The sequence below is a fragment of the Pithys albifrons genome, chromosome 8 (genome assembly GCF_047495875.1).
Source record: "Pithys albifrons albifrons isolate INPA30051 chromosome 8, PitAlb_v1, whole genome shotgun sequence".
Classification (NCBI taxonomy): domain Eukaryota; kingdom Metazoa; phylum Chordata; class Aves; order Passeriformes; family Thamnophilidae; genus Pithys; species Pithys albifrons.
The window spans coordinates 29,543,371-29,556,183 of NC_092465.1; the positions used below are offsets into that span (position 1 = coordinate 29,543,371).

Below are 12,813 nucleotides of genomic sequence, written 5' to 3' on the forward strand. Positions count from 1 at the left end.
ACTTTACAAAATTCTCCTTCCATTACCTTGTTTGGAAATAAAAAGGAGTTGGGGTAGAGAATTCTTTGTTTTCTTTTTCTTTAGAAACATCCTTATTTGGCATCTGTAAAGCATTTACATTCCCTAGTTCTGGATCAAAGTCCTTTCATGGCTCATGTTACTTATTTCCTTCTCTAACTTGACGCACAGAAAGAAAAATGGATTTTTTCCTCCCTCAGGCTTACAGTATAAGCCATTGTGAGAAGTCAAATCCCAGTTTTTAGCAAGGAAGTCATGAGCATGGGGAATAAAACATCTCAAAATGTATAATCTGAAGAACCACCACCAACCTCTTCAGAATGAACAGAGTCAGTAAATGCAACCCCTATAGCAGTCAGAAAGCATGTAAGGTAAAATTTAGTAAAACTAAACTAAGTTAACTGTACTACTGGATTTCCTTCATTCCTCAGGTTCCAAAGGTTTGGGCTCTTCAGAGGAGGAACTTTGTCCTCCTCAGCCTGTGTTGTGGCTAACACAGTTGGCCAAGGATTGGGATACAAACTGCAGTTGGACCAGGCACTAGAAACATTAAAAGCAAAACACTATTTTCTTAGTTTGCATGTGTGGCAGGATGAAATTTGGAGTTGGCAGAATTATTTTCTGATAGAAGAACAAGAAACTCCTGTGAATCAGCTATGACACATTATCTTGTTCTAAATTTGCAGGAGAGTGTAGATAGTTTTGTTTCTGAATGCAAAACAAATTCTTTCTGAGTCTGCCCCTCCCACTGGTCCTGTGCCCCGAAGAGCTTGGTGTTTCTGCTTATTTTCAGAGCGGTGCTGGCTGTTCTGCTGGTGTTCTGCCTTTTGTACACACATGGAGCTGAGCCCCATCACCCCCTCCAGTCTGCAGAAAGCTTCTAGGCTGTGCCCTGTGACCATGAATATCAGTTCTCTGCTGTTTCCACGAGTTAATACAGCAGAAGTGTATGTAATGGCTGGTTTGATTTATCTTCTAGGAAGAATTTGGACATACATCACTTTCAGCATGGTCTGTGATTAATGACACAGAAGATTAATGACACAGAAGATTTAAGATATTTTACGTACCCATAAATGGCATAGGGCTGAGAACAGAAAATTTAAATACTGAACTTTCCTTTTCCTAATCTGGTTTTGCTCATCTTCTTTTTTTTCCTCATTTCTTTTTCCTCTTTTTTCCCCAGTACCTTAGCATGAATTGGTGTAGAGTGTCCCTTTTGATACAGACTCCACATCCAAGCCAGCAGCTACCTAGTGTGAAGTGTCTAATGTGTTGGGGTTTTTTGTTGTGTGTTAGAGTTTTTGGGTCATTTTTGCATTTTGTGTGTTATTTTTTTTCTGATGGAAAGCTTAGAACATGTAACTTGGTATTTTCCAAGGAAGAAGGACAGGAGGGAAAAGTAAAACCCCCAAATAGAAAAATAACACAGATCTCTCTGGAGCTTTTTATGTCATATAAGGCAGCAAAAAGCATAGGCTTTTTCTTCCCCTTGTCCTGTCCTATTGCAAAGCCCATGGAAATCAACCTGTCTTTCTACTGACTAACCTGGCTTTGAGCAGTGTGTGGCAAATTGCTGCAAATTCTGTTGCAGTCTCTTATCAGGGATTGCAGAGCTGGATATGCAGTTACACGGGCCACTAACACGTTGCTTTAAGAACTGAAGTGAGACTAGTGCTTTCCACTAGCAATGAAATCTTTCTCTTTGCTGAGATGCATTTCTAGACCAGAAAGGAGTTGACCCAGTTTAGTCCTGCCTTAATTCCTCCCCTGTTTTCAATACATAGTACTAGTTACATGGACGTCTGCAAGAGAGGTGCTGGCTAAGACCAGCTGTAAGAACACCTTAATATATGAAGGAGTGTTTATTCCTTTTTTGTCAGCACAGCAGAAGGCTGCAACAATTATAATTCCAACTTTAAATTCAGAGTTTCCAGTTGTATCATATGTCTAAGGTTCTCTGCGCATTTGGCTACATGGCTGCAGAATTATAATTTACAAGTATTTGAAACGAGAGGAGATCTGTGTGTGGGTAGTGGGAACTGCTTCAAATGACTCCTCCTTGCCCCTCTTTGTCCTTATCAGTGGATTGATTCAACTTTGTTTGACTCCCCTGCCCCCATGTCCAATGTAAATATTAAGCAAGTAGATATAGGAGGAAAAATAGCTTAATAAGTTAAAAAGAATCACCCTTTGTAAAAATTAATAGAATAAATTTCATCTTGTCCAAAAATATACTAAAACAGATGGGAGAAGACATTAAGAGGGCAATGGCAGGCAGCTTGAAGTATTTTCTGAGATGTCCACCCCCTGCCACCGCTCAGTCACCCTGTGTGCTGGAGCAGTGCAGGAGGGGGAGATGTGACAACAACTACTAGTTACCATCTCTGGTGTTCTACTTGCCAGTCCCCTGCTGTGGTTGGAGTTTGCCCTTCGGTTTCAAATTCACACAGCTCCGTGTGTTGGTGCTTGTTCCCCCACTGCCGTCTCTCAGTGATCCTTATCCATCACTCTAATCTGACTCCCACCCTCCGTAAGAGGGAAGAGTGAGCAGCAGGATGTTCACGTGCTGCTGTTAGAGAACAGGCAACAGGTAGAAAGCAGAGCCATGCCAGGTACCTGAAATGGTTAGAGATAACATCTTCCCGTCAGTTCTGTCATCCATGCTCAACAGTGGCAAATAAAGGCTGCTAAGGAATATGCTGACTGTATTTACTTGAGCTTTCTTCATGAGGCAGGAGCCAAACACGTGTCTAGGAACAATTGCACCCTCCATCTGTGAGTGATCATCCTGCTTAAATACAGCAGCAGACCTGACTTTGGAGCCCAAAGTGGAGCTGAGCCCTCCCCTGCCGCTGCTGCTCAGCTGTGCAGGCAGAGCAGGAGGAGGGTGGCAGTGCAGACTTTTGGCTGCCTTAACGTGACCACATCCTGTTAAGCTGCAGAAACACCAAACTAATGCAGAGTTCTGTCTGTCTGAGATGCAGAAGGGCAGATAATTTGCAAACATATTGGTACTGCTGCAGGAGGAACAGTGGTGTGGGGAGAACTCCTGACCTTGCTCTTGTGTGTGGGCTGTTCACTTGCTTCCCACCCATGTCCCAGTTCTCTGTAGCATGGAAGTACAAGTTTAGGTTGGATATTAAAGAAAGATTCTTCACTCAGAGGGTGGTTGGGCCTCGGAACAGTCTCCCCAGGGCAGTGGTCAGAGCACCAGGCCTGACAGAGTTGAAGAAGCATTGGAACAACACTCTCAGGCACATGATGTGACTCTTGGTGGGTCGTGTGCCCCACTCAGAGTTGGACTTGATGATTCTTGGGGTCCTTTCTAACTTGGCATATTCTGTGTTTCTGTGAAATTGATTTAGTCAGTGAGATTGCTTTCTTTTCATGTGGTGCAGCTTCCAAATACAGTTTTCCTGATGCAGTATGGAACGACTGAGTCTGTGGTGGCAAAGTAATGCTCAGAGCAGTAGCCGGTGGCCTTTGCCTGAGATCCCTCCCCAGCCATGTCAGTGCACACCTCACAAGGTGGGAGAATGTCCTTGTATGAGCAGCAAGCCAAGCACCGTGAGGAACAAGGACCATGCAGGAACACCGTGGCATGAGACAGAATTTATAGTGAGTCTCTCAAGTCCTAATTCAGTACTTAAGCCAAGACTTGCACTATTATCCCACATGAAAGTGACATGTGAGATCTTAACCAAGGGCAGATCATTTATGATGCTGATGAAGTTCTCTTGGAGTAACATGCTTAAATCTAAGTGTGCTTGGGAGTTCTGTTGAGCCCAAGTGGGTATAAGAATGCCAAGAGTCCTTCCTGGCACAAGATCTACATGAGGAAGTGTCTCATGTGTTTATGACTGCTAATAGTAAATGATGTCTGTCTAGTTTCAGATGGAACTGGGGGAAATTTGGTTTTGCTGGGGACAAAATAAAAAGGTTAAAAAAAGGCAGAGGCCTGTGAATTTGGGCCAGTATACTACAGAAGCTTATTGTGTTGTGGCCAGAAGATAAAGAAATCTAAGTGGGCAACCACAAAATATTTGGGGCTGTTCTGTTCTTCTTTGCTGTTGGCCAGAAATTGCTTAAGTACTGAAGTTCAGTCTTTCATGTTCCTATTTTGCTTTAAAAAATATGTAGTAGCACCTTGTGTTTCACAGAAGAGTTCAACTGGATGCACAGAATCCTTTTAGGATTGGATGGAAATCATTAAGGAGCTAACGCACCAGTCACCCTTAGAGAGTTCCTTTCCACTTCCCTGACAGAGGCCCAGTGTAGTCCTAGGGCTTTTTGCTTTCCAAACCCAGCTTTAATCCAAGATGACAATATCTGTGAAGCTCAAGTGTATTCTCATTAAGGATGTTGCACAGGTGTTTTGATGATACTTGCTAATAGCTCGTTATGGAAAGTCAGCATAGTGCTAGAGGTTTGAGAGTTGCATGACCATTACTTGACAAGTTTTCTAATGAATTTGTGACTCTTCTTGCCCCAAAAAGGCAGGTGAGCACCTGACATCATTTCACATGAAAATGTGCTATAGAATTTCTGTTATGTACCAGCCAGCGCTAAGCTGCTGTTAATAGCTCAGAAAAGTCATTATTGATTGTGCACACTAAGTAAGAAGCCTGGAATATATTAGTTTGTGCTGTGTTGTGAACAGGAGGGGAGGACATTGTACGTTCAGAGAAATCTTGGACTCCTTTACTGTGGGGTAATGACTACTCTTGGCAGTTCATGTAAATGACAATTTAAACAGATAGTGTAAATAAAATTGTAAGGACCTCTCTAAACTGAGTGCTGTCCTATTAAATGGGATGCAGACACTTTCTGCTGTCCTGCATGACCCTGGGGACCACGAGGCTGTGCTTGTTGGGAACAGAAAAACTTGACAAAAGTATTTTACACTAGCTGGTATCTATCCCAATTATTGACTCCCAAGGAACTGGGCTCCTACTGCATCAGCAGATCTCCATTCAGATGGCATGCCATTGGCTTAGCTCCCTGACAGGTCCCAAAGAAGGTACAAGGATTTGTGCCACATTCTTAGTTTGGAAAGTTAGGGGAGCACAGAACAAATCTGAAAAATCATTTTCCTTACATATCCACCAAGTTTAGCTGCAGGGAGAAGGCCAAAGGCTGTGGTGAATGCTAAGTCCTTGGAAATAGGCCTTTACAATGGAAAACAACAAACCAGACCTTTCCTTACTAGTGCTGAAGGTTCCTTCTATTTTCCCTCTTCCTTTTTTTGCTTGCTCTCAGCTGGAAGCTCCCTTCTGCTTCCTTCTGACCCCTGTGTGTGTCAGCAGAGCCTGGGAGCAGACTGTCAGAGCAGAATTCCTGGTCTGAATCAATGTGACACAGAAAGGCTGTGGTCCCTGGCACACGGTGCCAACCGCCCTTCTCGGTGTGTGGGTTGGCACAGAGCACATCTGCTGGTGCAAGCAGAATGCTTCTAGGTATTGTGGCATGACACAGATCATAAGAGGTGGAGATACTACAAAGAAAACCTGGCACAGTTCATACATTCTTAACAGGTACCGGGTTTTCCCGCTGCCTCTTTTTTCTTTAAAAGACTGATTTATAGTAACATTATTTTCCCATTAACACCCCTTGAAAATAGTTGGGGTCAAAACATGTTGTAACCTGTATGTTATTTTCAACCCCCATTTATAATGATGCCTCAGAAGCATGAAACCAACATCTGTTTCCTACTTGAATTGGTTATCTTCCATATCTTAAGACACTTCCCTTTTTTTTTAACTACTTAAAATCATCCTATTCTTTAATTAAGGGTTGAAAAGTCATAAATCACTGTCATATTGGATGTGTTGCAGACTTTGGGAGCTCCTTACTGCAGAATCTAACTTGGGAAATACCTGGCCTTTGTGCAACACAGAAGAGGGAGGGAGGGAATCTTTAGTCCTTTGCTCTTCAGTTACATGTCCTTGGAAAAAATGTAATTACCCTCATTACATTCAGTGTGTTTGTAACTCCTGTTGCTGTGCATTATGCCAACGATTTTAATCAAATCACATGCTTCATGGTTTCAGCTTGTCAACTCTGAGGGGTAAGAAAGAATTTAAATTTACCCCTTCATCCTTTTTTTCTTCTCCCCCTGTGCCTTCCATGCTTCGCTGTGCAGTGTTGCTCTTGTGCTCAGGTCACACTGACAGCCAGATCTGAGGGTGGAACTGAGGTTTCCCACAGGTCAATTCAACAGGAACAGTGGATGATGCTCATTTTCCTCTGCAGCAGGAGGCAGGGACTGGGTGACTTGTTTGCTTGCATGTTAAACTGTACTTCTTTTTATCTAGTGTGCTAGCCCTTGAAAAATGAAATCATACACCAAGAGTATGAAAAGACTTGGATTTTCAGGACTTACCACATTCTTGCAAGACAGCTATTAAAAATATGTAAATCAAAAATAGGTACCACCACCCACCTCCCCCCCCCCCCCGAAATCTCCTGTCAAACAGCTGTGCGCGATTGATGGGATTTGACAAACGCATATGCACGCACACATGGAAAAAGGGAAAGGTTAAGGCCTCGGCTTCTCCTTCTCCCTGGGCTTGGGGTAGCGGGTTCGCTGCTTTCTCTCAGCGCGGCGGGAGCCGGAGCGGGCCTGAGGGGCTCGGTCCTCTGCGGTGAAGCCTCGGGGCGGGCACGGGGGTACCGCGGCTGCGAGGGGTGCCCCGTGTCCCCGGCCCCGCGGAGGGTGCCCCGTGTCCCCGGCCCCGCGGAGGGTGCCCCGTGTCCCCGGCCTCGCGGGGTGTCAGCGCCCCGCACGTGCGGCAGGTGCGCGGGGACCCCCACCCGGGGCGCGGGGCGGGTCCGTGCAGCGGGTCCCGCCCGGTCCGGCGGTGCCACCCCCCGCACTGCCCCGCGGGGCGGGGGCGCCCGCAGTGCCCGCGGGGGCGCTGGCTCGGCTCGGCTCGGCTCCGGCAGCGGCGGCGGGCGCGAACAAAGGCGGCAGGCGGCAGTGGCGGCGCGGCCGAGCGCGGGTCCCGCCCGCCGCTGCTTCCTGGGCCGGCCCAGGCGAGGCGGCCGCGCCCCCGCCCCGAAGCCGCCGCGGCAGCAGCAGCAGCAGCAGGAGCGCCGGTGCGGGGCGCGCCCGCCGCGGGAGCTGCATGTGCGCGAGAGCCGCGGCCGAGGATGGCGGTGCTCAAGCTCGCCGACCAGGTGGGCGCCGCGGGGCGGGCGGGAGCGGGTGCGGGTTCAGCCTCCGCCGCAGCCCCCGCGGCCGGGGCCGGCCCTTCTCCGCAGCCGCGGGCGGCCGCGGTCCGTCCTTCGCTGGGGCCGCCGTGCGGTGCCGGCTCCCGCCGCCGGTGCGCTGCTATTCGCCTCCCGGCGGGCGCTGTCTGTGTGCGGCGGGCCGGGGCCCGTGGCCGGGCAGGGCGCAGCTCGCCGGGGCGGCGGCGGCAGCAGCTGGTCCCGATCCCGGTCCCGGTCCCCGTCCCGATCCCGGCCGCTCGCCCGTCCCCGCCGCGCTGTCGCCCCGCGGTCCCCGGTGAAACCCTGACATCTCCCGTCGGCGGGGAGGGATGGACGTGGATGTCGGCTCGTTTCGAAAGGCCTCTCGGTTCTGTTTATCCTTCGTTTGGGTTTCTCCCTCGCTTCATCGCCGTGCGTACAAATTATTTTTCCTGTCGCCTTTTAACTTAGGAAATGCCCCTTCGGATTAGCTGTCGCCGTTGTGCACAGGCTGCTAGGAAGACCCGTAGTATTAAACCCTTAGATTGTGTTAAATTTAGCAATGGGCAGACAGCTGTAATCAGTATTGAAGTATTTCTGATCATTGGTAGTTAAAAGCAGTTAAAATATTTAGTGAATTGATATTATGGCTCCCGGATCCTAATTTATCCCCATACTCTACCAACTGTTACACACTTTGCGTCCTTTAAACTGCTATTTTTAATTTAACTTGCTGTGTCTGTGATCTGCAGCGTGGGTGTCCTGTGAGCCTTAGACCCTTCCTGCGGGGTTCAGGACTGCCTGCAGCCAGCCCCTCTCCAAATACCCGTACTGCGAGATGACAAGTCTCACTCGCAGTCTATTTATGCTTTTCGAAAAAAATCTACGTGCACAAAGCCACACATTGAAGAGTTTTGAAAGGAGAAAATGGTTAAGCTGTTTCTAAAGTAAAAGCAACACCGTGGGACCAGGCTATAACGTGTTTTCTTGTGTAACAGAAGGCAGTACTTATGGGCTGTTTCCTGAGGTGTGCCTTGAATAGCCTCATCCTCAGATGTGGTGCTTAAGACTGGCAAACAAACTGTTTCACACCATGAGGCTTCACTACCCCATGGTGCACAGACTGAGTCTCATAAACAAGGAGATTCAGGTAGGATTGCATGTTACAAATCTAACCAGCAAGTGTTAATATTAAAAATACATATGTTACAAAGGACCAAAATTATACAATTTCAGTGCCTTTTACATCTTTAACGAAGCCTTTGAATTTACTGCCTTTAGCCTTTTTAAACCTTGCTGAAATCTTGCAGCGAGGATTTTCATTCAGCAGTAGAAGTCAAAATAGATTTAAGTCAAGTGAATCACATCTTGATGAAGTGTGTAATGCTGTAGAAAAATGATCTGCAGTTGTCTTATGGTTTTCACTCTTATTCTCTGAGAACCCTCAAAGCTCAGAGATGAGGCTGCTTAGACCTGCTATTAATGCCACTGCAGTGTGCCTGCTTTGGGAACACTCAACATATTGGTTGATGCTCATCATTGTTTGTGATCAGGCTGGCCTGGGACATCATAAGAAAGGCTAATAGTTTTGTTTGGTAGATATCTATCTCCTGTTGTTTACAAAGTGCCGTGTTGGTCTACTTGTACTCATCCTACTGGATCTGTTTTTATTTCTTTCAGTTTCTTCAGCAGAGCCTTTTCTTTCACTTCTGTAGGAGAGAGAGGAGACATTCAAAGCTGGCTGTGGTGCTTCCTCTTAAACAGAGAGCAGACGTTTGTGTGCCTGTTTCTGTGTACTTGGAGTGGTTGCTGGCAGAGCCTTTCCAGCATGCAGCCTGAGCAGAGTGTCCAAGGCACTGGTGCTGTACAACCTGCCACAGCAGCTATTTGTGCATCAGGCCAAGCTGAACTTGTCATGCACATTAGACTTGAGGAGTACTGTCCTCAGACTGGCCCACCCTTAGCAGAGAGAGGCACAGTAGCAGCAGCCCTATGTATTTATAGATAGATCAGGCAAAACTAAGGTGAATCTGGGATGAAGAACGTTGTGCCTGGGAAGATTTGCATTCCTGTAACAACTCCTGTGTGTGCTCAGACTCACTGGGGTTGTGGGAGCAGGCTTCTTCTGGATTTCTTCCTGCTCTTGAGGATTGAGGCAACTGTGACAGCGATAACTTGCAGCCATTCAGGAAAACGTTTCCTTTCCCTTAAGCACCAGAGGCCACAGCAGTCCACGTGCTTGCGGGGTCCTGCAGTGAGAATTGGCATGTAGGACACTGCTTACCATATGCACCTGCAGCAGCTGTGAGTGTGGGCTGAGTTTGCCCACCGACTGTGAAGTTTGGGTCAGATCACAGTTGTGATGTTTGGGGAAGGTTGACTTTGCAACCAAGAACTCTCTGCCTGTCATTTGGATTTCTGTAGCATGTGCTTTTTTCTGCATTCATTACTTTCTTGACTGGTGATGAGAGTTTCATGTAGGAGATGACTGGAGAACCTCCATGCTGAGAGTTTAAACATGCGTTTCCCCAAGTAACCCATTTCCTCCTTGCCTCCATTCTTGGCTTCTCTTACCACTGCATCTAACAGGACACAAAGCATTCAGACAGATGAAATTAATCACACCATTTCTCATACAGGCTTTGAAGATGGAGAGATATTAATTACTGCTTTTTTTGATACAGCTGAAAAGTGCTAAGGTGTTGCTATGCTTAATCCTTAAAAGAGATTATCAGTGCTTTTGGCTGCATCCTCTCCTTAGGCAGGAGAACTTGGTTTAAGAATTTAACATCAGTGCAGATTGCTTGAATTTGCTTCCAGTGATGGTAATTGCTAGTTCATCAGCTGGGCTACCAGAAACCTGTAAGTCATTTAAGCACAGGAAGTGTTTCTACCATCCTTTGTTTCTACATGAATTTCTTTCAGGCCTTACTGTTTTTCTGTAACTGCAGCTAGTTACTTTTAATGACTAAATGTTAAGCTGAAAATAAGCCAGGACAAATCATAAAACTTAAATTAATTCTTAGGATTGTAATCTTTGTGTGTAGTAGTGTGTCTGTGCACCTGTAAACATTCTGTTCTAAATATTTCAGTTGTCATATACAAATATTGCAAGACTTGCTCTAAATCTTAACACATTTATGCAGTCTTTTTTTTTTAAATCACCTCTGCAGTGAATGTTGATTACAGCAAGGATCCAAGTTGGCTTAAGGACTGAAAAAGCATTTTTTTTCAAATTCTATGTGTTACTGCTCTGTTGTTCCCCATCCAAGTCATTGGTTGTACCTTTTTCATTTTGATAAGCATTACTATTTTGTATTATGTGAGGGTGCAGTTGTATGTGGTAAAAGCCTTTGCAATTATCTGGAGTTCAGAAGGAGCAGAGGACAAGTGCTTCAACAAGTGAGCAGCCTGAGGCTTTCAGGTATGAGTTGCACTGACACAGCTTGAGTTTAGCTGTGCGCATGTGCCAGGGCATGGACACCCTTGCTGTGCCCCTCCAGTGCCATTTGAGGAGATGCCCTTACTGCAGCCCTTCATTCCTTTCTGTACTTCCAGTTGCCATTACCCCTCTCCATGAGTGTCCTTTCCTCTTTGCCAAAGCTCTCAAAGGGTGAAAGCATTGATTAGTTTTTTACTTTTGTGGCTGCTTTTTGAGCAGCAGTTGTTACCTGGTCCCACCTCTCTTATCCTCTGAGTAATCAGCAGATGCAGAGTGCTTCCTGCTGCTGCTCTCCCTGCTTGCTGCCTGCAGTTCTTTGCACAGCTTATTCTTCATACTTGCATGAAGTAACTTGGTTTCTTGAGAACTGTTTGCCACTTGCAAACTTTTCCAGAGAAAGCCTGTTAGTTGAAATCCTGCTTAGAGTGCTTTTGATCTTCAGGTTTTCCATTGATGGTTCTGGGCAGCAAACAGACAACTGCTCCTGCCAGTGCTCTGTAAAAGGGTAAAATATCTTAAACCAGTTCTATATATACATTTCTGAGTTAGATTCTTCCAAAATAATTTCCCAAAAGCTAAGTTTCTGCAGTGTCTCCATCTCATTTTGAGTCTTGCCTTACCAGCTGAGGCTGTCCTTGCAGGATTGGCAGCAGTGCCCACAGGCCTGTAGGTTGTTTCTGTAGCTAACTCCGTCCTCTTCTTTCTGCTTAAAGCCAGCCAAAGCCACTCTGTGCATGGCTGTGTTTGATTTGGGGTGCCAGCTCTCTGCCTGTGCAGGCCAGGTTGCCCTCACCACCTTGGCACAAAGGTGTCCGTCATGCCAAGGAGGCAGTGATGGTGGGAGCAGCTTGTGCGTGGGGACGTCCTGCTTCTTGATGTCTGTCAGAGGCTGATGCCAGCTCTCCCCTGCCTCGTTGCTGGTTGTAGTTCTGCATGTTTACAGGGGAAATGTATCATTTTGTCTTTGGAAGACACTGAGGACGTTTTCTATAAAGAAAAACAAAATGGGGTTATCTGGGAGTGCAGCCTGTGTGGCTGCTTCTAAGAGATGTAGTGCTTAGTGGTTTGATGCCTGCAGTGCCAGATTCGGTGAGAGACTTGCTGTGAATTTGAGACAGACACAGGCTCTATCTTGCCTTGAGCCAGTGCACCTGGAGGGTCAAAGTGTGACTTCAGTGTCACCGGCCCAGGCCCTGCATGTACAAAACAACAGAATTATTTTTAGGCTGCACTTACAAGCACACATTTACATGCGTAAGGGTAATGAAGCCCAGATAAATGGTTAGTCTGGGTACTTAGGCTGCTATTAACTGCAAAACCTCATCCTGTCTCCTGGTATTTTGCCTGTTGTCCTTGATTGCGGAGAGTAATGCAGTGTGACTAGAGCTGAAAGGACCATTTCTCTCCCTTTCCCAAATGTTTTCCTGTGTTTGACAGTTCTTTGCTGACCATCAGGATCCTTTTTATTTTGGTAACAGAGAAACAGCATTAAACAGATGTTTAAATAATTTTAAACAGATGTCAAAGATCATAAAAATGATCCGGGCAAAGGCTGGACTTGTGTCTGAATACACTTAAAACCCAAATGAATACAACAGTAACAAATAGTCTCCTAACAAAACTAATTACATCTCTAAGTGATGGTGTGTCTTATTTCAGAATAATTCAGTTGATTAAACCATCTTTCTGTGTATCCTTTCTCTCTGACAAGTAAAAGCATCTGAGAAAATGCCCCTGAATCTGGTGTATAAAATAGGAGTAATGAACCTGTGCACCGTGGCCACAGCCAGCCTGAGAGTTAATTGTGCTTGGCATGAGATCCCATGATTCTTCCCCTCCCCATATTATTGCTGGATAATACAAAGGTGTGTATATTAATTTGCATGTTGCCAAGTGGTTTTGAAAGGACTGACGGCAAGAAAGAGATAATCTATTTCAGTACAAAATGCTCAGGTAGCCACAAAACAAAGGTAATTGTGGGGAAGGAAGAAGGAGGAATTTACCCACAGGAGTGTCTATTATTTCATGTGAAATGAAAATGTGGTTGGACCAAAATAACTCCACTGTGGCAGCCACTGGCTTTCTGGAGCCATGGTGTTCCTAGGCATGCCATACCTACTGAGAGATGTGGCTCCATGCGTTTTATAACAAAAACTCTG

The 12,813-nt window shown here is 46.1% G+C and overlaps 1 protein-coding gene across 4 annotated transcripts in view; it reads left to right on the plus strand.

Annotated features, from left to right (window-relative positions):
• The first annotated feature begins 7,058 nt into the window (after window positions 1-7,058).
• The window catches only part of ANKRD44 (ankyrin repeat domain 44), a 135,624-nt gene continuing 129,869 nt past the window's right edge, over window positions 7,059-12,813 (plus strand). For 2 of the 4 annotated variants that reach the window (XM_071562990.1, XM_071562993.1), the window contains exon 1: window positions 7,551-7,644. In XM_071562990.1, the coding sequence (XP_071419091.1) occupies window positions 7,573-7,644 (72 nt within the window). In that variant the 5' untranslated portion in view covers window positions 7,551-7,572. Of the gene's footprint in view, window positions 7,201-7,549; window positions 7,645-12,813 lie in introns of those variants that run through there. The other 2 variants (XM_071562992.1, XM_071562991.1) reach the window with 2 other exon arrangements.